General features: G+C 31.5%; 2 protein-coding genes across 7 annotated transcripts; one reads left to right on the top strand and one right to left on the bottom strand.

Annotated features, from left to right (window-relative positions):
* The first annotated feature begins 824 nt into the window (after positions 1-824).
* On the top strand, positions 825-10,884 carry LOC114163118. 6 transcript variants are annotated; one of them, XM_028047211.1, is made up of 16 exons: positions 825-1,277; positions 1,492-1,626; positions 1,835-2,002; positions 2,160-2,450; positions 2,626-2,723; positions 4,106-4,190; positions 4,269-4,496; positions 5,335-5,394; positions 5,818-5,894; positions 7,153-7,463; positions 7,561-7,652; positions 7,733-7,862; positions 8,566-9,683; positions 9,775-10,070; positions 10,168-10,335; positions 10,427-10,884. In XM_028047211.1, exons 1-16 carry the CDS (start codon positions 1,044-1,046, stop codon positions 10,539-10,541), a joined length of 3,606 nt encoding a protein of 1,201 aa, XP_027903012.1. In that variant the 5' UTR covers positions 825-1,043; the 3' UTR covers positions 10,542-10,884. The 6 variants fall into 6 exon arrangements, with proteins under 6 accessions (XP_027903012.1, XP_027903010.1, XP_027903008.1 ...); XM_028047209.1 differs by having other exon boundaries at positions 8,545-9,683; XM_028047207.1 differs by having other exon boundaries at positions 7,153-7,469; positions 8,545-9,683.
* Positions 10,885-19,086: 8,202 nt separating this feature from the next.
* Positions 19,087-24,164, bottom strand: LOC114163674. The gene is made up of 5 exons (XM_028047969.1): positions 24,069-24,164; positions 23,032-23,997; positions 22,616-22,839; positions 22,404-22,538; positions 19,087-19,900 (listed from the first exon to the last, which is right to left on the bottom strand). Exons 1-5 carry the CDS (start codon positions 24,162-24,164, stop codon positions 19,087-19,089), a joined length of 2,235 nt encoding a protein of 744 aa, XP_027903770.1.
* Between the last annotated feature and the right edge of the window lie 239 nt (positions 24,165-24,403).

Here is a 24,403-nt window from a genome sequence, read left to right as displayed (position 1 = left end):
GATTTTCATAAAAAATGTAACTAAAATCATTATTTCATTTGAATAGCTACTTCATTATTTAAATATTTTAAAAAGTAAAAATTAAAAGTCAAAATACATTGATTCCTTGAAAGGGGAGACTAAAGTGGTTGTATACCACTTTTAAAGGAGTTATTTTAAAATTAAATTTACATTACGATGTGTTTCCATGTATCTATAATTACATTAAAATACTACAACTTTAAAAATATAATTTTAGTTTTGTTATTTATATAAATTTACTGTTTACATTATATAATTATATAATTTGATTATTTTTACGAGTAATCAATTAAAAAAACGAAAATAATATAATTGTATGAGAATAGTATTAAAAAAGTTACCGGTCATTTTTCTTAAAACATGATTATTTTATTAAATAAATGAATAAATTATCTTTTTATTTATTAAAGAAAAAAATTTCAGTTTAAAAATGATGTAAAAGGAAATTATGAAGTAGTATATCCATTCTCTTTATACAAGTGCAAAATAGGCATTTCGTCTATATACATTTAAGGAAAAAAATGTTAATAATAATAGCTATGTAAAAAGATTAATAAATACTCACAGATATTTTTAGTATTTAGATATTTATTTAATGGTAAAAAAGTAAAATAGAACTATTAAATATATATCTTCTTCATATATTATCATAATTTATATTTTAATTTTAACACATAATTAATATATATATATATATATATATATATATATATATATATATATATATATATATATATATACCTGAAGGAAGATTAGTTTATGTATTGTTATAGGTTAAAGACAATGATACTATGTATTTTGTAACTTACTTCCTATCTCATAATGTTTTCAGTAGAAAAACGGAAAACAGAAAAGAAACATATTCTGTATGTTCCCTCCAGATCCATGAGATAGAAACTGATTTCCCCCCAAATCGTTATCGCCCTAAATTTCAATTGGCAGTAATGCGCTCCCTTTCCTTTATTCCCAATTCCCAAAACCCTATCCAATAGATCTCACCAACTCAACTCGATTCAATCCAGATGGAGTCCACCGTCATGGACTGCAGTCCTTCCTCCAGTGCCGCCCCGCCCCGCCGCAGTGGTCGCAAGAAGCTGGTTCAATCGACGCTCTTCCCTCTCAAGCCACCGGAGCCCGTTGAGAAGAAGGACAAAGAGGACGAAGTCGACGAGGATTACTCTGAGGCTGAGAATAACAAGAAGAAGAGGAAGAGGTCCAAGGCAAAAGCCACTCCTCCGAAAAAAGTTTCATCTAAGGTAGTTCCTTTTTCTCTTAGTTTCTCATTTTAAAGCTTTAATTTATTTTTCTTTGGAAGCTTTACTTGTGAAATCTATAAGCTTTATCTCTCGTGCTTGATAATGTCATGGTAAAATAAATTGTTGCTGGATGCGTTGACATGCATTGAGGGCAGAGAATCGAGAGCTTCAGTTTCTGATTGTGGTTTTGGTATTGTTCTTTTTCCTCTACAAGCAGCGTCCAACGCCAAGGAAAAAAGCAACTGCTAATGGCACTAAGGGGTCAACTTCGCAGCAGGTGTTGACTAATTCCGATCAGGTTAAGGCACCTGTGTATGATTTGTTTCTAGAAGCAAAATTGGCTGCTGAGGTTAGTGTGTTTGGTTTTGCTCTGTCTGTAATAGCTTAATCCTTCGCTCTCGTGTGCTTTAAATTGTGTAAAATTACAAAATTAGGAGAAACATGTGAATGCTCTAAATATAAAATGACACTGGCCTGAAACTTTCCTTGAATTGTTGCTTTAACTTCAGTTCTACAATCTTTGATATTTGTGTAATTTGAAACTTTTCTTTAACCAGGAAGATTCGAGGATATATGCGGGACGTCAGATACATCCGTTTTTTTCATTATGGAAAGAAGGAAAAAAAGTTCAAGATGTGAGTGAGTCAGGAAGTAATTTACCAACAGCTAAGAGTAACCATAAAAGGGCTACTTGCGGCCCTATTCATGTATTTGAAAATGTTAAGGTATGTTACTTTCGGCTGGGAGCCTTGGAGTTGCTATTGCTTTGCTTTCATGTGATAAAAGGAGTGTTATATATGTGTACGTATGTACGTATCTTGTTTGGGTTTTGAATTCTGTAGCATCATATAATTGAGTTAGGTGTAAAATTTGTTCATGCAGGATGATACGTTATCCGTTGACTGGAGAAACTGGACGTTTGTGGAGAATATGATCTCTGTGAACTATGGTCAAGAGAGTGTAAATGCATCTGTTTTAGAGGGATCGGTTGAATCCTTAAACTTTGATAAGCTTCACAGTTCTTTGAATCGATTAGGCATTTCAATTTCTCAGAATGCCTTATCTTCAGACAGACTTTCTATAATTCGGAAAAAACCGGAAGAAGTATCACCATCAAACCCATCTTCACTAGTAGAGCAATCAGCATGTCTGACGTGTGAAAATGCTGAACTGGTACATCGTTTCTTCTTTATTTTTTGTGAATCACTTCTGTAGCCCTGTCACCAGTTACGTACTCTCTATGCATAGCTGTAGTATGTCGATAATCCACTAAAACTAGTTTAGAGGATGAAAGGTACTTTCTTCTTTGTCTAAATTTGTGGTTGACTGTTGGCCAAAAATTATCAAGGACATGAAGGTGGATGAATCTGTTACTACAACTGTGCAAGCTGGCATTTTTAGAAAGTCTAAAGATACCGAACCACTGAGTAGATTTCTTCAAGAAAGGTTAGCAGAGGCATGACACATGCCACACAAGTATCTTCATTGCAATACCATTTGTACATTTGGCAATGGCCCGTTAGATAAATATACTGAAACCTTTAAGTGTTATATAAATGACCAAGAGTATGAATGCACACTACTTTTTTGGACACTTGATTACTCAGTAATTTGTATTGTTGATTATTCTTGCTTGGTTGTATGGTCGGCATACTTAAAAATAAGAAATTTCTCATTATATAAGTCCCATATGCTTACAGCTTTCTATCTCTCTCTCTCTCTATATATATATATATATATATATTATATTCATTTCATGCATTTGCAAATTCTAAGTAATTCCTCTTGCTGCACTTTATCTCCCGCAATAAATAAAAGCTAGAATATTATTTGGATGGAATATGTATAAAGTGCTTCCAAACAATATAGTAAAGAGATATTTTAGTAAATAGATGTTTGAAGGTTGAAAAAATTTAAGGGAAAGTTCATTTATTGTATACTAGTGTATCACCTCCTGTTCATCTGATTTTTTGTTGAGTAGTAAGATGGAGTATAAGCTAAATATAAAGAGTATATATAAGGACTTTTGGGAATCATAAATTTAATGGCTTATAGTGATGTATGCGGTTAGTTATCTGTTTATCAAATTTGTCAAAATTTAGCCCTAATATTTCTCTATCTTTGTCAGAGCTAAAAGACGATGTTTATTATTGAATCAAAGTAGTTGCCAAAGCTCACAGAATGAGTCAGAAAATTGCTTGTTCCATATAAATCGCAACTTGCTAGAGAAGTAACTCATTTCATAAACTATATTTTTTCAATTTATGATCATGATATAATAAGGAGTCTCCCAGCTGATGTTTTCTTCCCTTATATTGAAATAAACTCCTGACTAATGCCAAGTTATGAAAGATCCATTCTGTCAAAGTTGTTTGATTTTGATACAATAGAAAGTTTTGCAATTGTCTCCCTATGTCTTTATCTTTTCCACTGGTTAGGCCATGACTGCTTTTTGGTTCCAATCAAGAGAATCTTATGCCTAAGAAGTTATGTGTCCTAACCGATTGATTGACTTATTTGAGATTATATTGTGGCTAAAGGCAAAATGGTTTTTGATAGTTTTTACTATCCCTTCTGATAGTCAGGGTTTCCTGACGACAGCAATTATTTCTGCACTCTTGGCTATCTTTCTCCTAGCCTACTGTGAAGTATACTTGTGATCTTTGGGCCGTTAAGCTCTGGGATTTATGAAATGTAAATGAGAAAATAATTATACTCTTGCTTTTAAAAGAAAAACTGACTTCATCAGTTCAACATGCTTAAGACATATATAGGAAGTTTATTCCTTTTAGTGAGTTTAACCTTGTATTCTGCCATCTGCATTGCAGTATGAGATCATACTACCGTAGCTGTTTAGATATGGAGGAGTGCAACTTATGGACAAACAAATACAAGCCAACGAAGGCTGTTGAGGTAACTTTTAAAAATGTTAAGGTTGCATGCCTTTTCAATTTTATGATCTAATTTTTGCCTTTTTTGTTGTGAATTTAGGTATGTGGTAATGATGAATCTGTTAATTTCTTGAGTGACTGGCTACATCGTTGGCATGAAAGGCAGTATAAAAGCAGGAAGGATAACACTGGCACTAATAAAAGTGGCATGCAAGATGTTGAAGATGACGACGACGATTATAAATATTCTTATAGTGACTGTGATTCAGAAGATATAAATGAGAAGGATTCCCTGCCAAAAGTTCTTTTAATTACAGGTCCAATTGGGGTGTGTAAATCTACTTCAAAACTTCTGCACATACTTTACATGAATTGTGGCCTGTGCACCTCATTTATGCATACACTGCTGGCTACTATTATTCTGTAATATAATGGATAGTTTCTAAAATTAATATTAAAATTTTAAAATATGAATTTAGGATAAGTACTAGAACTTATGGATTTTTCAAACAGAGCTTATTTGAAATCAAGATGGTAATGCACTACTGATTATTTTTCTGACAATTTTTTCATTCCTCTTGAAAACCACCAAAGCAAACTAGATGTGGCTCTTTTTATATTCTGTTCAAAATTTCAGGAACGAGTAGAAGCTTGTGAATTTTTCTGTGCCTATTGCTAAGTCACAACTCTCTGCATGCACTTGTACTATTTGTACTACTAGTGTTAAGGTTATTACTTATTAATGATCTTTTACCTCGCCAAGGTTAATCTGGCGATAGCCAAGTCCCGATTCTCCTTTTAGTTATTGATTTTTGAACCTCTGTCTGTATTTTGCCTTTTTAGCAATTAATTTCCCCTGTCTATTTTTGAACCTGTGTATGGTCGTAATAGTTAGAAAAAGATCATTAATAATAATTTTCTCTGAGTTCTAATAGTATTTGATGGACTCAGGAATGTTGATCTTTATTTTTCATGGTAATTCAACACAAATTATTTGCATAACATCTAAAACGTTACTATTCATGTCTTCTAAATGCTTCTTTCTTGGGATAACTTTATCCTAGTTGCAATGCATTATCATTATCACTTTATCTAGAACCAGGCTCATTTCCTGCATAAACACTTCCTGTTCAAGTTGGTAGCTAAATATAAGTTTGATGTTGCAGAGTGGCAAGTCTTCAGCAGTCCATGCTTGTGCCAAAGAGCAAGGGTTTATTATTTTAGAGGTATAACAGTTTTGTAACATATTTGGTTAATTTATGCTTTTAAACGGATATACTTTTTGGTAATAATATTCATTGATGGATCTGATGGTCTTGTAAGTAGCCACCTTAAAATTTTCTTATAAGCAATACTCAAGATCATGTACAGTGACTATTTACCCAGATTTGAATTTAGCCTGATGAAAGTTTGCTGTCTTCTCTGAAGTTTGAATTTGAGCTTTGTCTTTGCTCCCCAATGGGGGAAGCATGATTGTCTGAAGATGGCAATTTTTGGTTTAAAACAATGAGAAGGAATGGTGGAAACAATTTCTTGTATTTGTCCCCTTAAAACATGTACTAGTTAAAAAATTTCTCTCCTTGTCATATATCTGTCTTTTGAACCATGAATATCGCCAAACTTAATTATGGTTCATGTTGTCTTAACAGATCAATTCATCAAATTCTACAAATGGGACTGCTATCAGGAACTTGGAACATTCTCTTGATTCACTTGGGTTCAAAAGGTTTGCTTATTTATTGTAACCGTGCTTGCTATAACTTCCAGTCTTCTAGAGCTATGCAATTTTAACTAACTGTAAATGTCTTACATTTACTTTCACTTTCGTGCAATATCATTGGATTAGTTGATTGTTATAATTTTTAGGAGCATTTCAAATTTCTCAGAAATCAATAGGCTATTGAACATGGAAATATAGATGCCTTCGTTCAACTGTTATTGATAAACAATACTGTATGCCAGGTTGCAAAAGGCAATCTGTCATTAGTTAGGATTCAAAAGTACAGTAGTGTGATTATCCAGTTTGGCTCAGAATAAAATTTTGATGTTAAAGAAGTGAGTAGAATTGTTAAACAACTATGAACTCAGCATGGGATAGTGGTGTTGGAGTCCCTGGAGATCTTGGGTTGTAGGCTTTTGATGTGGGGACTAAATTTGTGTAAAATAACATGCTGAATTATGTTCATGTAACCTAATGTAATTGATTACCATGGAGACATTTGTTTTCCAGAAGCCTAGAACATGTTTTGTAATCAATTACAACGTAAAGTTAATCTTATTCAAAAACCAAAACTCATGTAAGTGTTTATGAAACCTTTTTAACCCATTAACATTTTTGAAAATTATCTCTTAGCCACGAAATAATTTCTTTATTTACAGAAACCGACTGTATTGATTTTAAGGGTATGTTTGGACAAACTTCTCCATAAAAACTAATAGGAGAGAAAAATATGTGGAGTAAAATGAAATTGACTTTATATGAATTAAAGTTAGCTTATGTGCAAGTTAAAAATAGAAATATGAAGAAGCTACCAGAGTCGTTGTAAATTAGCTTGTGCATAAGGTAATTTTAACTTTTGAAAATCAATTTAGGTTTTCTTTTTGTTTATCTCTTAGAAGTCTCTGTGCATAAGTTTGTCCAAATAGACCCTAAAATTTCTTCCTTGATCTTAATAAGGTCTTTTTAAAATCTCCTTGTCGTAAGCTACCTCAACATACTATGAGAAGCCAAAACAATTCTTGAAGACTTGTAGTTTTTGCTTCATTCTTCAATCACTTGTTATTCTCTGCGTTCATATGTAAAAACTGGTTCTTCCCTTCAAGTTAAAACCTCTAGGTCTAAGTAAAATAAGGGTGTGATATTTATTGAAGTTCAGTATTACACGATTTGCCTTGATTCAATTGTATTCAAGTAAAATCAAGTTACTCCACAGAAGCTTCTGTCAACCTGTTTTATGATAATATTTGATATGTATATATTTCAGGCAATCAGGAAACTCTGAAAGTTCACATAAGACCTCTACAAAATCGGCCCGAGCTCTGGCTATGCTCAGTGGTAAAGCTGCTGATGAAGCAAATGGAGTGGATGAACTGGTAACCATATCCGATGATGAAACTTGTACCCATAGTGGATCAACTTTAAAGTTACATGGGGAAAATGATGATACTGAAAAATATAAAATCCGTCGACTAGTTCTAGTTGAGGATGTGGACATCCTTTTTGCTGAAGATCGTGGATGTATGGCCGCCATACAACGGATTGCTGAGACATCAAAGGGGCCAATTATATTGACCAGTAATAGTAAGACATTTGGTTAGAATGATGCACTTTTTCTTAAGTCACTGATTTTCTCTGATTTTCATATTTATGGAGACATATTGATGTAAATTAGGTGATAATCCTGGTCTGCCACATAAGTTTGACATGCTCCATGTTCCATTCGTGTTGCCATCACCAAAGGAATTGCTTTGCCATTTGTACAGTGTATGTTTTTCAGTTTATGTTCTCAGGTAGTAAAAGAAACTTGTCCAAATTTATATTAATGTTATGTGAATTACCTGTAGGTTTGTCTCGCTGAAGGAGTCAACATCCATCCTCTTTTACTAGAGAAGTTTATACATTCTTGTGATGGAGATATCCGAAAAAGCATTATGCATCTTCAATTCTGGTTTCAGAGTAAAACGTTTCAAAAAGGTATACCTCACAGCATTTGGTTCATTTCTGTGTTTGTAGACCATATTAGTTCGTTGGTGGTAGGTTGTAGCATGTACATGTCAAAGCAAAGCAAATATTTGCCATATGTATTTATTGACTTTGGAAGCTACATTTAAGGGTAACATGGACTAGGAAAAGCAGTAAAATTAATTGAACACTATTTATTACCAATACAGATTAATTTTGTTTCTATAATTATTGATTGATTTGTCTTCTCAGGTGTAGTCATGATGAACTTCGTTTTTAAATCATGACCATCACGTGATCATTATTCACCCCGCACCCTTTGGTCTTTAAGTTTCTTTTGCTGTTGGGGACGTTGCTTTTCAGTTAACATGATTTAAACGTGTTTAGGAAGGGATTATAAGAAGTGTGGAGTACTTAAGAATGTCTGTTGTTGTCATCTAGTATTTCAGCACAATAATCTGTTTTTAATCTTGCGAGTGAATAATAGTTCTCTCCTTTTCTTTTTTACTCCCCGTTTTCTTTAACTGTTTTGTCATGTTGGCAGATTCCCCCCGATTAGGTCCTTTCAAAAGCTTACAACTCTAAAAGCTGTTTTTTGTTATTATATTTGTGCTTAGGAATTAATGTTGGAATGTGATGTAATTTGTAATTCCATTTATCTTCTTGCCATTGTATTGATTTACAAAACCTTTAGATTTCTCCCGTTGTTGTACAGATGAAAAGGCACAAACAGGTTATGGCTCACGTCCATTTGATCTTGAGCTTGGCCATCAGATTCTTCCGAAGATAATGCCCTGGGATTTCCCCTCAGTGATATCCGATCTAATTGAAAACGAAATTGCCAAACAAACAAATATAATGGAAGAAAACTCCAAAGGGTTGATTACCGAAAAGCTTAATGTAAGTGAACAGCAAAAAGATTTAAATGTGAATTATATAGGGACTGATGATATAGAGGCCATGAAGGTGGAGATGATTAATAGGAATGGATCGTTGACGGATTACTGTGAGCTTGAAATTCAACGTAGCACTATTTCCGAGTTTTCCAATTCTTCTGGTTCCCCTCTTGCATCTTCTAGGCATAATGGTCGAAGGAAACATGTAGTCATGTCTGATGACGAAGATTCAAATTGTGGATATCCTGTAGACTCCCACGATGAAGCTAATATGAGGCAACTGATGAAAGAAACTAATGGTTGTCCATCAGAATTTCAATTAAATGGAAACTACCCGGGCACATCAGTTGACAGACTAGTTTGTTCCGATTTGGAGCACTCAGAGGCTGATAGTGCATACTTGAATGAAACATGTAAATCATTTGATGTATCATGTGTGCCAGAATCAACGTATGTTCCTGAAACTGAAATTGAAAATGGAACAGAGACATTGTCTGGAGCCGTGTCTTCTGGTCCTGCTCTCCCTTTTGTTAGTCTTCGAGAAGTATCTGTGAATAATGAGTTGAAACCATTCAATTTCAATGTTCGTAGGCGCTTAACAAAATTGTTACAGAATCCAGATTTGTTGGCGGATACTGAAATTCCAGATCATTCTTTTCAAGGGGTTCAGCCTAATGTTCTAGATGAACATACGGAAACAATTGTTAAAGTGATGGATGAATGCAGTCGAATGGATTTCAAACCAAAACCAACATTGTCGCAGTCCAATCCATTAGACGAGACAGAAAAGATACAAAACGTGTGGAGAGATCTCCGTGATCACCGAGTGGATTTAAGACAGCATTCTATCTCAGAAGAGCTTGGTGCTTTTCAAGTTGTTAAACTTGCTAGTGGACTGTGCAATCTAATTTCAGATGTTGACTTGTTTCCTTACTTGGTAAGTGTCTTTTTCAGCTGATAATAAAACTTTGAAGTTTTTCTTACTTTGTGTATTTGGCACTAAATTATGATAGTATATGCATATGCAGGATAAAATGGAACCTTCAATGTTCCTTTCTAATGAAGCCGCATCAAATGGGTATTGTGAACAAATGATGTCCACGGTGGCTGAGCATGGGTTTTGCTTTTACGCTAAGGTTATAGCAGATGAAGGATCAAAGTTGGGTTGTGCAAATTGTGTTGATATTACTTCTGAGATGTTGGCTTCCTCCACTGATATTATGGCTTTGGGGAAATTATCCCGACAGGATCTCTCGAAAATGAAAGCTTTCCGTACTGGAAATGAAGTAGAGTGGAACACCCCAATAAATAATATGCAGAAGAGGTATTTCACCTTGCCTTTAGTGACAAATTTTCTCATGATTTTTTAAAATTATTTTTTTCTGCGATATCAAACCTTACTCTGGGAACCTTTAATACAGTGAAAAGAAAAGATCTCTAATCGAGGTCATCCAATCCATTGCTCCTGCAAGAACATCCTTGGCAATGAAAGGTTATGCATTCAACGAATATCTATCTTCATTACGCCAAATTTCAAGGTCTGAAGCTTTCCGTATTTCACAAGTGGTCGAAAAGAAGAGAGGAGGAAGGTAAATGTTGAACAATTCAGTTTAGCCTTTTGATTTAATCCAAATTAACAAGGTTTCCTTGAATATTTGCTCAACTACGTTTTCAATGCAGGGTACGGGGCGTTCACCATTACTTGAGCACAAATACCGAGTTGTCTCCAGAAGATATATCTTTGGTGACCGATGGTGATCCATACAGAAAAATTTCTTCCCAACATACAACATAGTAGGCAATTTATAACTTCAGTATAGGTTTAATAATGCACAAAAAGCCAGCTTAGAAGAGCTTGTTGACGTTTGACATAGGATAGGTTCGTGCAATTTGTTCTTGCCTACCATTATTGTGAGGGGCTAAGGTTGTAAATTGAACTGGGGTTAACCCAATTATGAAAAATGATTTTTCATCTTTGCAAAGCATAAATTAGTTTCTGTATGAGGGAAAAAAGTGCGTACTGTTAGGATGTAGTTTTGTGTTAGAGGTCCGTATTTACATCCCTTGTTTATTAATTCGGTAGAAGTTTGTGTATACGAGAACTACGATTCTTAGAGAATCTTGCATTTTGGGTTTCATCATTCTTTTAGAATATTTGAAGTTAAAAGTATAGATGACTAACCTGTTTTCAACCTCATAAGATTCAATAGTCACATATAATAGGAGGTAAGAAAATAAAAACAATAAAGAATATAAGATTAAAAAATTAAAAATAGTATATTGAAAAGGCATGTTTTATAGATGGGTGATGATAGAAAACACCCAAGTTTTAATTCAACTCCAATCCCACACCTATAAAATAATATTTTTACTTTAAAATATAAAATAATTTAAAATAAATCACCTAAAAGAATAAAAATGATGCTTTTTTAGTAGGTGTCAAATAGGGATAAAAAACTCAAAGATGTCATCAAAATTTTCCCATCTTAATTCATATAGAAAGAAGGATTCGTTGTGTATAATGTACTGCTCACTATATTAAAACGAAGACATGTATGGATCAAGAACAGGCATACAGATTCCTACTTTCATAATATACAACGACCAAAACATCAACATCACTCATGGAGTTTTTTTTTTTTTTTTAATTCTTAAATTATTCTTAAAAGTTATGTTTTTGTACTTCAACTAAATTATGTATCTATTTTACAGCTATACTTTACGAAAGTTCTAGTAAATGTTGATGAAATGTTTTTCTCATTACATGTGAGATTTATAAGTTTAGTTTTTTTGGTACATTGATTTATATATTTACCTTAGTTTATCAAAATATTTATGAAAAATTAAAGAAACGACTTATAAACCCTAAACTTATACTTTCCTATTGGATTGTGGTTTTTTCTTTAGAAAAAAACGAATTAAAAATAGTTGAGTTAGTCTTTGGTGATGAAGGAGGAGAAACAGAGGACGAGAAGAGAAATTAAACACACTAGAAAAAAAAAGGTGATTAATTTGATACTGAAAAAAAAAAAAGTTACTCACGTACTTTTCATAAATTCTATGTTTTATTTGTACAAAAGAACATTTATTTTACATTTTTTTTTTCAGACAGATCCTTGAAAAATGGTAATACAGGGAGTGTTTTCGTTAGAAAGGCCATAAATACAAATTTTTGTAGTAACGAAATAATGATTATAAGGTCTTAAAAAGTGTTGGTGTGTGGTGATAGAGCACTATGATTGTGTTGTTTATTTAATATTTTTGTTACATTGCTTTACTCTGCTCAGTCTCTCCACAGAACTTCGGTGGCATAGACAGCCATAATTGCCATCACTGCTTTTTACTTTTCGTTTTTCTTTCCCTTTTCAAATCTCACCAACACCATTTGGTCACTGCTTTTATATACAACACAAAAAAAGTTAATTTTGAAAAAACTAATAGCTTGATTCCTAAATAACCACTTCACAGGCTACTTTTTAAGGATAAATCGACCACTGAAAAAAAAAAAAAAAAACTCTTACAAGGATAAAGAGAAAGCAAGTGGAATGACAAAATAGGGAATACGAACTAATTGTATGGATTTGAGTCTAAGATATTTTACTCTTAATTTTATTGTTTGATAAAGGATTAATATGAAAATTTTAATTTTGAAATGGTAGTGCAATCTATTCTTTATTTGTATTAAAGTTATAACACTATATAACTTTTATTCGCTTAATTGTTTCTACATTATCAAATAATTAGATATTCAATTTTGTTTCTTACTTGTTTTCATCCTTGTATTTTCTTTCAAATCCAAACAGGTCATATATATCAGCATGAAAAGAGAGAAATATAATAAGAGAGAAGTTATATATTGCAATAAAAAGATAGATATGGATTCAGTATTTCAATTGTTAGTGTTTAAATACGTAGAAAAGTGTTAGAAATGTTTTAGACTGTACCAGTTAAATAAGTTACCTTGAATTGAATTAATTGTTTTAAGTGCCGATAAAATAATAATAGTAATAATAATAACTGTTAACTAATGACAGCTATGATTTGTATAAATAAATTATTTGTAAAAGACAAAATTAGGATTCGATCACAGATTATTAGAGATGCTCTTTTACTAGGTTTGGCCTTTTTAATACTTTTATCTGTTTATTAATCATTTACAAAAATATAAAAATTTATTAATTTAAATAAATAAGTAAGTTGGCTTATTATATTTAACATGTTTTTCATAAGCTCAAGCCTGACCTATTTAGTTAAATAGGTTTTTTTGAAAGTTCAAACCTAAACCTTCTTTATTATTAGGTCACGGATCAGATCATAGGTTCCTATTGGGTGGTCAAACCTATTTCCACATCTAACTTTTACATTTTTTTTTATCTTGAAAGAATTCTTTTAAATTTAACCGTGATTATAGATTTATTAATAAATTAATGTATTGTGCATGATGAAACAATATCGATGCGATTTTTATTTGAGTACTTGACGAGATGCTGAACGCTATTTCGTCTCTACTCTCTTTCTTTGCTCATTTCAATGTTAAGGTGAATGAATGAGATGCATATTCTCATTTAACGTTATATACACAAAAATACATTCTCTATGTTCGTCTATCAACAATGCATTGAAATTTGTAACTTTGTCATATACGTATAAAAGATGTTAGGTTATGTTTCTTTGGGGAAAAACAAGAACAGAACGTTAAGATTTTAATTAATAATAATTATTTATCTTTTTTTTATACCCCAATCGTTCAATTTCACGTATATACTTAGTAAAGATATTTCAATAACAACGAACAATTTCAAATAATAATATTGAAATTTTGAATGACATGGAAGACTAATTCAAGTAACGGGGACACAGTAACTCCGCTGATCCTTTACATATTATAATAGTTTATCAATTTTACATATTCCAATACGTAAAGATTTTTCATTTTCTAGTAAAAGCTTACATATTCAAATAAGAAATAAAAAAGGTAGAGAAGTTCGGTTAAGTTCAATTTCCATTATGTTTTTATTTTTAGCCACCCAAACAAATCTATTTTTCATTTTTTTTCTATATTTATTATCTTTACTTTATTTATTCTCATTCAAATAAACAGTGACAGGCTTAACTAAAAAAAATGAAATTAATTTAAATATAATAAAAACTACCTATTTAAATTCGTCTAAATTTTATAATTCAAAACAATATAAAATTCAATCTTAGTCATTTTCTATGTAATTTCTTACTCTATATAATGATGAAATTATATATATATATATATATATATATATATATATTTAATTCACTCATGTTTATTTTTTATTTTATTTTTATTTTTTTCACTCGTCTTCTTGAATCAAAATGTCACTTTGATTCAAAATTATAAAAACTAATTTAATTTATGTAAGTTAAAAAGTATTACCTATTAAAAAAAATAAGATTAAAAATTAATTATATATATATTTTCAACTTATGAAAACAATTTTAAAAAATAAAATCCCGATAGAAACATACAACTTAAAAACAATCAATAACTTAAATAAGATAACTTATTTAACAACATTATTTTAAGACGAAAAAAATCAATTTATATCTTTTATCTTGTTTAATAAATTTAATCAAAATAAGAATAATTTACATTATTTATACTAAATAATTTTATTTAAGTTGAATAAATTAGGTTTAATTATGCCTTTGATTCCCATTTTGGACTCGAAATCTCAAATTGGTACCTATATTTTTGGAAATCTCAAAATGGTCCCCTTTTAACTTTAAAAGTCTCACTTTTGCCCTTTCCGTCAAGTCTGGACAAACGGCGTTTGTGGTTGCTGAGGTGACTTTCTGTTACTGAAACGTGTCAAATACAGGTGTATTGGTGTGGAAATGTTTATTTATTTAAGCCACCAGCATTGCAATGTAGAATCCCTAATTTTGTCAACATCTTCTCCCTTCTTCTGTGATGAATCCAACCAGTTGTGTGTCTTGTGGGTCTTGTTCAAGTTCAGATGTTGGAGGAAAGCAGAAGAGCAGCGTCAATTGCAATGAAGGTGGGTGTAGAAGCTCCAATGTGACGCCCATTTGTTATTGTGGTGCTAAGGCAGTGTTGAGAACCGTGAGAACAGCCAAGAACAAAGGAAAAAGGTTTTGGGGCTGTCCAAACTTCAAGGTAATGTTGTTTGTATTTTGTGTTTTGTTTGTCTTATTTTTTGTGTTTTGTGATAAAATCTGACTTTAAGGGTATATTTGCATCAGAGTGGAAGTGAAGAGTGTGGTGGGTGTAGAGATGGCAAATAAACCCGTCCCCGTGGGTATTGTCCGAACCCGTCCCCGGTTTGACGGGGAATCTCTGCATTGACTGGGTATGGGTATGGGTATGGGTATGGGTATGGGTATGGGGAATCCCCGACTTTTTCAATTGGGTATGGGGATGTACATATCCCCGCCATAATACCCGTCCCCGCCATATCTCCATTCTTGTTTAAATTATTAAAATCTTCATAATTAATTAAGTAACTATATATATATATATATATATATATATATACTTTATATTTTTTATTTCTTCGAATTATTTGGTTTGTATGAAACTCATTCGTATCCAATATATTTTTCATCTTATCATAAATCTTTATGTAATTATGTTAAAATGATGTATGTAATTAAAAAATTTTATGTCTCACATTTGAATATTTATATTATTTTCTAATATTTTTATTTATTGTATATTTTCCTTTCACATGAGAATGTTTAATACTCTCAATTTAAGTGTTTAATAGCATAAACCTTTCATTTACAAGGTAATATAAAAAAAAAATCTTTACTTATTATTAATAATTTTTGTTTCATTTAAACAATTTTTTTTGCTTCTCTAAAACAATTTTTGTTATTTATTGACCATTGAGTATATATGTTGATATTTGAAAAAAAAAGTAGATCTCTAAGGTATTTTTCATCTTATCATATCCTTAATTATACATTTATTTTTCTTTGTGCGATTTCTTTCAATAGACTCTCAAATTATTTCTAAGATACACATTTGTTGTTTTTTAATACTTTTATTGTTGTTTATTTTAATCATGTAGAATACTCTTTTGATATATTTATCTAATTATTTTTTATGTTCTAACTCATTATCAATCATACTGTAATATTTTCACTATAATTGTATAAATATTTACTACAATATAAAAATTTAATGTAATTCGCATAAATATTTTTTTATCACCATCCAACATATATTGGAGTTCAAAAGATCTTTTGCGGCATTTTGATCAAGTGATGTATTATAACTTTTAGGTTAAATTTATTCTTTGGTCCCTATTTTCGTAGTAAAATATCAATTTGGTCCCTCTATTTTTTTTATCTCAATTTGGTCCTTATTTTGGGAAATTTGATGCAATCAAGTTCTTTCCGTTAATGGTGTAGTAACGGTGTTAAATGGGATGTCATGTTGTTGTTTTTTAATACTTTTATTGTTTATTTTAATCATGTAGAATACTCTTTTGATATATTTATCTAATTATTTTTTATGTTCTAACTCATTATCAATCATACTTTAATATTTTCACTATAATTGTATAAATATTTACTACAATATAAAAATTTAATGTAATTCGCATAAATATTTTTTTATCACCATCCAACATATATTGGAGTTCAAAAGATCTTTTGCGGCATTTTGATCAAGTGATGTATTATAACTTTTAGGTTAAATTTATTCTTTGGTCCCTATTTTCGTAGTAAAATATCAATTTGGTCCCTCTATTTTTTTTGTCTCAATTTGGTCCCTATTTTAGGAAATTTGATGCAATCAAGTTCTTTCCGTTAGTGGTGTAGTAACGGTGTTAAATGGGATGTCATGTGTCAGTTTCTGAATTTTTTGAATTTTTTTTGAATTTTGTTTGAATTTATTTTTTATTTTTTATTTTTTTGAATTTTTTTTTAAAAAAATAAAAATTTGCCACGTGTCAAACTGATATCGTGCCACATGGAAGTGATAGTGTCACATGTCACAATTATGCCAAGTGTCATTTTCCTATTCTCAATTTGGTCCCAGTATTTTAATTTTTGTCTCAGTTTATTCCCAATTTTTGTAAAAATGGTGTAATTTTGTCCCTCTCCAAATTTAAACCAAATTAAATTTATATATAAATGTGCACAAATATTTCTATCAAAATTGATATTTCAAGTTAATATTTTTAACAAGATTAAGTTTATTTTAATTTATATTTTACATTAAACATTATTTAAAATTATTTTAAAGTTGTTAATAGAAAATAATGATAATAACAAAAAAAATCATAAATTATATTGATATTTTATTACATCATACTTTACTATTGTTTTTTATTTGATTTATATTTTAAATAATTGCATATTTTAAAATGTGTAAAATTCAATAATTTCTATACAAATGTTTTAGTTGGTGTAAAAAGAATAATTATATAAATTTAAGAAAAATTAACTAGTTTATGTAACAAAAAACAAATAAATTTAAAATTTAAAAATAATTTTAAGTAAAATTGAATGTGAAACAAATTTAAATAAACTTAGTTTTGTTGAAAATATGTAATAAAAATGTCAATTTGAATAAAAAAAATCAAATTTAATAAAAATATTTGTATAACATTTATATAAAAGTTAATTTTTGTTTCAATTTGGAGAGCGGCGAAATTGCACAATTTTTACAAAAATTAAGACTAAATTGAGACAAAAATTAAAATATAGGGACCAAATTGAGAATGAGAAAATGACATCTGGCATAATTGTGACACGTGGCACTATCACGACCACGTGGCACGATGTCAGCTTGACACGTGACAAATTTTTAATTGTTTTTAAAAAAATTAAAAAAAATTTAAAAATTTTAAAAAATAATAAAATATTCAAAAAATCTAGAAACTGACACATGACATCCCATCTAACACCGTTACTACACCACTACCGGAAAGGACTTGATTACATCAAATTTCCCAAAATAAGGACCAAATTAAGATAAAAAAAATTGAGGAACCAAATTGATATTTTGCTACCAAAATGAGACCAAAGGAATAATTTAACCTTACTTTTATTAGTGTATAAAAAAATATTGATTAGAATTTAAGAAATTGAAGTAAACAGACATTTAAAATATATTTTAATTTGAATATTTGTTTTTCTTTTATATTTTTAAAAAATATTTTTAAATTTTATGAACTATGTTTGCAAATTTAATAAATATTTTTGTTCTAATGAAATTTTATTTGCTATTCTAATCTAAAATGTAAAAAATTATAATTTATTTCAAAGTAATTGATATTGAAGAAACAACAATCGTCCTAAATATTTGATAATATTATGTTTCTTTTACCATAATTTTTTATTATTTTATAACAAATTAATTAAAATTAACATTGAAGTAGTAAGACAACGGGTATGGGTATGGGTATTAAATTATACCCGTTACCCGGTGGAGATGGGAATGAGACAAAAGTTTGATACCCGTTGGGTTTGGATATGGGGATGGGGATGAATTTTTTTATGGGGATGGGTATGGGATAGCGAAACCCGTCCCCGCCCCGCCCCGTTGCCATCCCTAGGTGGGTGCAATTACTTTAGCTGGTTTGATCAGTATAGGATGGGAGAAGGGGGTTTTGCAAGCATTGTAGTGATTGAAGAAAACCTTTGGAAGCATGTGAAGAATGAAGAAAAGCTTGGTGGCAATGTGAAGATTGAAGAACATGTTGTTGGTGGCAGTTTGAATACCCAAGAAATGAGAAGAAGTTGCGTGATGTCTGAAGAAGTAGTTGCTGATATCAAAATATGTATTAATTCATTAGAAAAAAGGGTTAAACTGTTGATTGGAGTGGTCTGTCTTTGCGTTGTATTGAACATCTTTAGTGTGTTTTTGTTAGTGAATTAGAATTAGTGTGTGACCTGTCAAAGGGGTAGATTTTGTTGTATGTTTTTCAGGCAGGGGTAGATTTTGTTGTATCTTGTTCAAGCAAACCTTTAATGTAGTAGATGATTTTGTTTATGTAAGGTTTAAAAAGCTAATGAATGATATCAGTATCTGTTTAACTAAAATTGGCAGGAAACCTTTAATGCGCCAGTACTGAATATGATAATTGGACATGAATACAGCTTTTGATATATAAATAAGGTGTAGTCAGATTTTGATTTCAGCAGCAAATGTTTAACATCTGTGAATAAAGTGGACCACTACAACATAACTGAAACGGATAAAAAAGTGGTCCCTCAAATACCAATTACATAGATTGACAAAATATATTCATCCAGTAGTACCTAAATTGTTTTTCAAAAAGGTAATTACAGACCAAAGCTACAAAACATTATAATATGGAAAGCACATGTAGTCAGGGTTTCCATATGCGTCCCCTCCTTGCATTCAGTTTTGGTCTCATCATTGGTCTTCCACGCCCACGTGATCCTTGGTGAGAATGTTGAGCTGAACTCCTTGGTGCTGCAGTAGAAGGTTGTGGAGGTTGTGAACTTGGCTGTGATAATGCAGGGGTTGGTTGTTGTGATGGTGGTTGGGATGACTGAGCTGGAGCTTCAGTTGCAGGGGTTTGTTGCTGTGATGGTGGCTGGGATGGCTGAGTAGGAGCTTCAGTTGCAGGGGTTGGTTGCTGTGATGGTGGCTGGGATGGCTGAGTAGGAGCTTCAGTTGCAGGGGTTTGTTGCTGTGATTGTGGCTGGGATGGTTGAGTAGGTGCTTCAGTTGCAGGTGCTTGAGGGCAGTGTCTTCTATTATGGCCAATTTTCCTACATATGCGACACCTCTTGCGTAAGCCTGCTTTGGTCATTTGTGTGTCATCTTTGCATAGCTCCCATTCCTGCAATCTCCTCTTCTTTTTTGGTCTGCCTGGTAATGATCTTTTTGGAGGAGGTAAAATATCTGGATATGGTGTCACCTCCCACACCCTTTGGCCATTGATTGGGTATATGATGGATGCGTATGTCTCTTCGTAGGTGGACTTCTTGTACCATGTGGAGATGAAATCTTTTCCATCTATGTTTAGAAACCTCATGGCTGATAGGGCATGACAACAGGGTATCCTAGTGATGCTCCACTTCCTGCATGTGCATGATGCTTCATCGATATTGACCACAAACTTATCACCAACATGTGATGCATGCCTCACCTCAAAAATTTTGTCTGTTGACCAACTGCAAGGTTTTGGCATATGATAATATAAGTGGTTATACAAAACCGGGTACATACAACAAAATCAGAACCACAGGAAGATGTTTACCTAGGAATCCAATGCCTTGTCAAATTTGCTTCCAAGTTATACCTTGTCAGGATTTTGGGACATATGTTCCCCTCATAAGATGCAACCTTCTTTCTGTTCTTGGCCCACCTATGCATCATGTACAGCTAGGGATGGCAACGGGGCGGGGCGGGGACGGGTTTCGCTATCCCATACCCATCCCCGCATAAAAAATTCATCCCCATCCCCATACCCAAACCCAACGGGTATCAAACTTTTTTCCCATCCCCATCCCCACCGGGTAACGGGTATAATCTCGTACCCATACCCGTACCCGTGTTCTAACTACTTCAATATTAATTTTTATAAAAGAAAAAAAATTACGGTAAAGAAAACATAATATTATGAAATATTAATATTAGGAGGATTTTCTTCGATGCCAAATACCTTAAAATAAATTATAATTGTTTACATTTTATATTAGAATACCAAATAAAATTTCATGTGAACCAAAACATTTGTTAAATTTGCAAACTACAACATTGATGAACTTAGTTGATAAAATTAAAAAATATTTCAAAAAAATATAAAAGGAAAACAAATATTTAAATTAAAATATATTTTAAATGTTTGTTTACTTCAATTTTTTAAATTCTAATGAATATCTTTTTTATACACTAATAAAAGTTATAATATATCACTTGATCAAAATGACACAAAGAATAAATAATAAACATAATAATAAAAGGAAAACAAATATTCAAATTAAAATATATTTTAAATGTTTGTTTACTTCAATTTTTTAAATTATAATGAATCTCTTTTTTATACACTAATAAAAGTTATAATACATCACTTGATCAAAATGACACAAAGAACAAATAATAAACATAATAATAAAATTTTGACATAGATTTTGTATCTTTTGAACTTCAATATATGTTGGATAGTGACAAAAAAATATTCATAGCAATTACATTAAATTTTTATATTGTAGTAAATAAAAGTTATTTATACAATTAAAGTGGAAAAAATTACAGTATGATTAATAGTGAGTTATAAAATAACAAATAATTAGATAGAATATATCGAAATATTATTCTACATGATGAAAATAAACAATAAATAAAAATATTAAAAGACTAACAAATGTGTGTTTTAGAAATAATTTGAGAGACTATCGAAAGAAATCGCACAAAGGAAATCAAATGTATAATTAAGGTATGATAAAATGAAAAATACCTTACAGAACTAATTATTAAATTATGTTTGAAGTGGTTAAAATTAAATAGAAATATCATTAGTGACCAAAAAATTTGTCATTAAATTACATATAAATTAGTAATTAAATTGGTCACTAAATCAAGTACAGATTCCATCATTGAATCGGTCACTAATTTAGTCATTGATTCAGACAATAAATCAACTATTACCACCAATGACGAAAAATAGTGACTGATATGGGTTACTGACTAAATCAGTCACCATTTCATGTTTTTCTTGTAGTGAATTATCATATACTATTCCTAAATATCATTATATATATATATATATATATATATATATATATATATATATAATTTTAACCACTTCAAACAGAATTTAAAGTGAAAAAATTACATTATGATTAATAATGAGTTATAAAATAAAAAATAATTAGATAGAATATATTGAAATATTATTCTACATGATGAAAATAAAAAAAATAAATAAAAATATTAAAAAACTAACAAATGTGTGTTTTAGAAATAATTTGAGAGACTATCGAAAAAAATCACACAAAGGAAATCAAATGTATAACTAAGGTATGATAAGACGAAAAATATCTTAGAGAATTAAGAAAACTTTTCAAATATTAACATATAATTAATGGTTGAAAAATAATGAAAATTATTTTAATGAAACAAAAGAGTTCTTCAAATTAAACAAAAATTAATAATAATAATAAGTAAAGAATTTTTTTTATATTATCTTAAATTGAGAGTATAAACATTCTCATGTGAAAGAAAAATTTATAATAAATAAAAATATTAAAAAATAATATAAATATTCAAATGTGAGGCATAATTTTTTTTTAATTAACATACATCATTTTAACATAATTACATAAAGGTTATGATAAGATAAAAAATATATTGGAGATGAGAATGAGTTTCATGACAAATGAAATAATTAAAAGAAATAAAAAATAGAAAAAAATATATATATATATATATATATAGGGGTTACTTGATTAATTGTGAATATTTTAATAATTTAAACGAGAATGGAGATATGGCGGGGACGGATATTATGGCGGGTATATGTACATCCCCATACCCATCCCCATACCCAACTGAAAAAGTCGGGGATTCCCCATACCCATACCCATACCCAGTCAATGCGGGGATTCCCCGTCAAAACGGGGACGGGTTCGGGCAATACCCACGGGGACGGGTTTATTTGTCATCTCTATGTACAGCCTTATTTCCTCCAACATGGTGATTATTGGCTTGCCCCTACATTCCACTAAGACATTGTTAAAGGCTTCAGACATATTATTAACCAACGTATCAGATTGTGCAGTTGTTGTGAATCTAGATCGTGACCAAAACCTGCAGCACAATAATTAGATTAATATTATCCCAGTTAGTAATGACAACTACACACAATAACAGTTTTGAAAACATACCTAGGTGGAATGGCCAACAAATATTTGAAGGCATCTTCGTTTAGCTCTTTGATGTCCCTCATATCTTGCTCCCAACCTTCTGGATGTGTGCAAGCAGCTGCCTTCCACATCAATCTCTTCAAATTTTTACCTGGGAATTTTTTCCTAAAATTGGCATATAGGTGCCTAACACAGAATCTTTGATCTACTCCAGGCAGTAGATCCTGAATAGCTGGTAACAGTCCCTGATGTTTGAATGACATAAAATAAATGTTAGTAGGCAATTAAGTTATAAAATTGGATCTAAAAGCTTAATGAAGATATCAATGTACCTTTTGTTGGTCTGAAATTCAAGTACATCCTGTACACAATTGTGTCCCACCTATGTCCTCAATAAGGAGCTCCAGAAACCAGGTCCATGAATCCTTATTTTCCACCTCCACAACTGCAAAAGCAATAGGTAACATTTGATCGTTCTCTTCTCTTCCAACAGCAGTTAATAACTCTCCTCCATACTTCCCTTTCAAAAAGCATCCATCTAGTCCAATTATGGGTCTGCAAGACATAAAATTGTCTTTGCAAGCTCGGAAACATGCGTAAAACCTTTGGAACATAGGTTGACCTTCATTCTCATGCACTTTTAATTTCACTGTTGATCCAGGATTAGTTCTGAGAAGTTCATGTGCATAATCATAAAGCCTCTTGTATTGTTTTGCAAATGACCCCTCAACACTGTCTTCAGCCATTTCTTTTGCCCTATAGGCCATACACCTAGAAATACCTATGTTATATTTCCTGCTAACCTTTTCTCTAATTTCCACACCATTGGTTTTTGGATTGGATCTAACAGTCTTCTCCAACCTCTTACTTAGCCATTTAGCATTAATTAAACGAATATTGAACTCTCTGCTGCAGGTGTGATGGTCAATTATTATCCTTAATTGCCACATCTTCATTGAACTCATGTATCCACAGTATGCATACCACGAACATTTTCCATCTGCACCCAAACATTTAACTCTAACTCTTCTTTTATCACTTTTAAAAATTTTCAGACTTCTTCCATTTTCCAAAGCATAGGTCCTAATGGCTTCCACAAATTCTGACTTCTCAGCGAAACATGTACCAACCTCCCACTTATATTCACTCATGGATTTGGGCATCGAAAATGTATCAAATTTACCATAACCTTCCTCACTATCATCTGTGTCATCAAGATCACCTTCACCAATAGGTGCATCACTGTCCAATTCCTCTGAATGCCACTCATTATCTGATAACCCTCTATCTGCCATTACAGGGGGGATATGACTCTCCTCACTTGTTGAATCAGAACCCATGTTATTGGTAGATGGACCACCCAATTCCTCTCCAATGCTTCCCACCTCAACAGGTACAGTACCCTGCCATTTATGATGTCCGTGTTCCACATCTGCATCAACGGAGACATCTACTAATCCTTCATCATGAATACCATGAACACTCTCTTAAGTACTTCCATGACGGCCAGAATCACTCCAACTGTCCACATGAGCAACTCTAACACTTGTACCAACAGTATGTTCCCCATGAGGTTCAGCTTGTAAAGGTTCAGGTTCTAAACCTTGAGGTTCTTCACCTTCAGCTTCTGAAGGTTGAGGTTGAACAGCTTCACCTTCAACACCTTCACCTCTTTGAGGTTCACATCCAACAAGTTCATCTTCAACGGTACAGTATGAACACCTTCAGGTTCAGCTTCAACATGTGCAGGACCACCCACTCCCACCTTATCTAACTCACACTCAGCCTCTCCAACAGGTTCCGATTGAC

Source organism: Vigna unguiculata, chromosome 9 (assembly GCF_004118075.2).
Source record: "Vigna unguiculata cultivar IT97K-499-35 chromosome 9, ASM411807v1, whole genome shotgun sequence".
NCBI classification, from domain to species: domain Eukaryota; kingdom Viridiplantae; phylum Streptophyta; class Magnoliopsida; order Fabales; family Fabaceae; genus Vigna; species Vigna unguiculata.
Note: the sequence above shows the minus strand (reverse complement) of the source record. Positions and strands in the feature narration are given on the sequence as shown.

Bases quoted from the DNA above. Each gene is read 5' to 3' on its own strand.
- LOC114163118 (XM_028047207.1), top strand. From the start codon at position 1,044: ATGGAGTCCACCGTCATGGACTGCAGTCCTTCCTCCAGTGCCGCCCCG. The intron at 2,003-2,159 runs GTATGTTACTTT...TTGTTCATGCAG, and splicing joins ATGTATTTGAAAATGTTAAG to GATGATACGTTATCCGTTGA. The intron at 5,395-5,817 runs GTATAACAGTTT...TTGTCTTAACAG, and splicing joins AAGGGTTTATTATTTTAGAG to ATCAATTCATCAAATTCTAC.
- LOC114163674 (XM_028047969.1), bottom strand. From the start codon at position 24,164: ATGGGGAACATACTGTTGGTACAAGTGTTAGAGTTGCTCATGTGGACA. The intron at 22,840-23,031 runs GTGGAAAATAAG...TTCAAACATCAG, and splicing joins TTGCTTTTGCAGTTGTGGAG to GGACTGTTACCAGCTATTCA. The intron at 22,539-22,615 runs GTATGTTTTCAA...ATTGTGCTGCAG, and splicing joins TTGTTGGCCATTCCACCTAG to GTTTTGGTCACGATCTAGAT.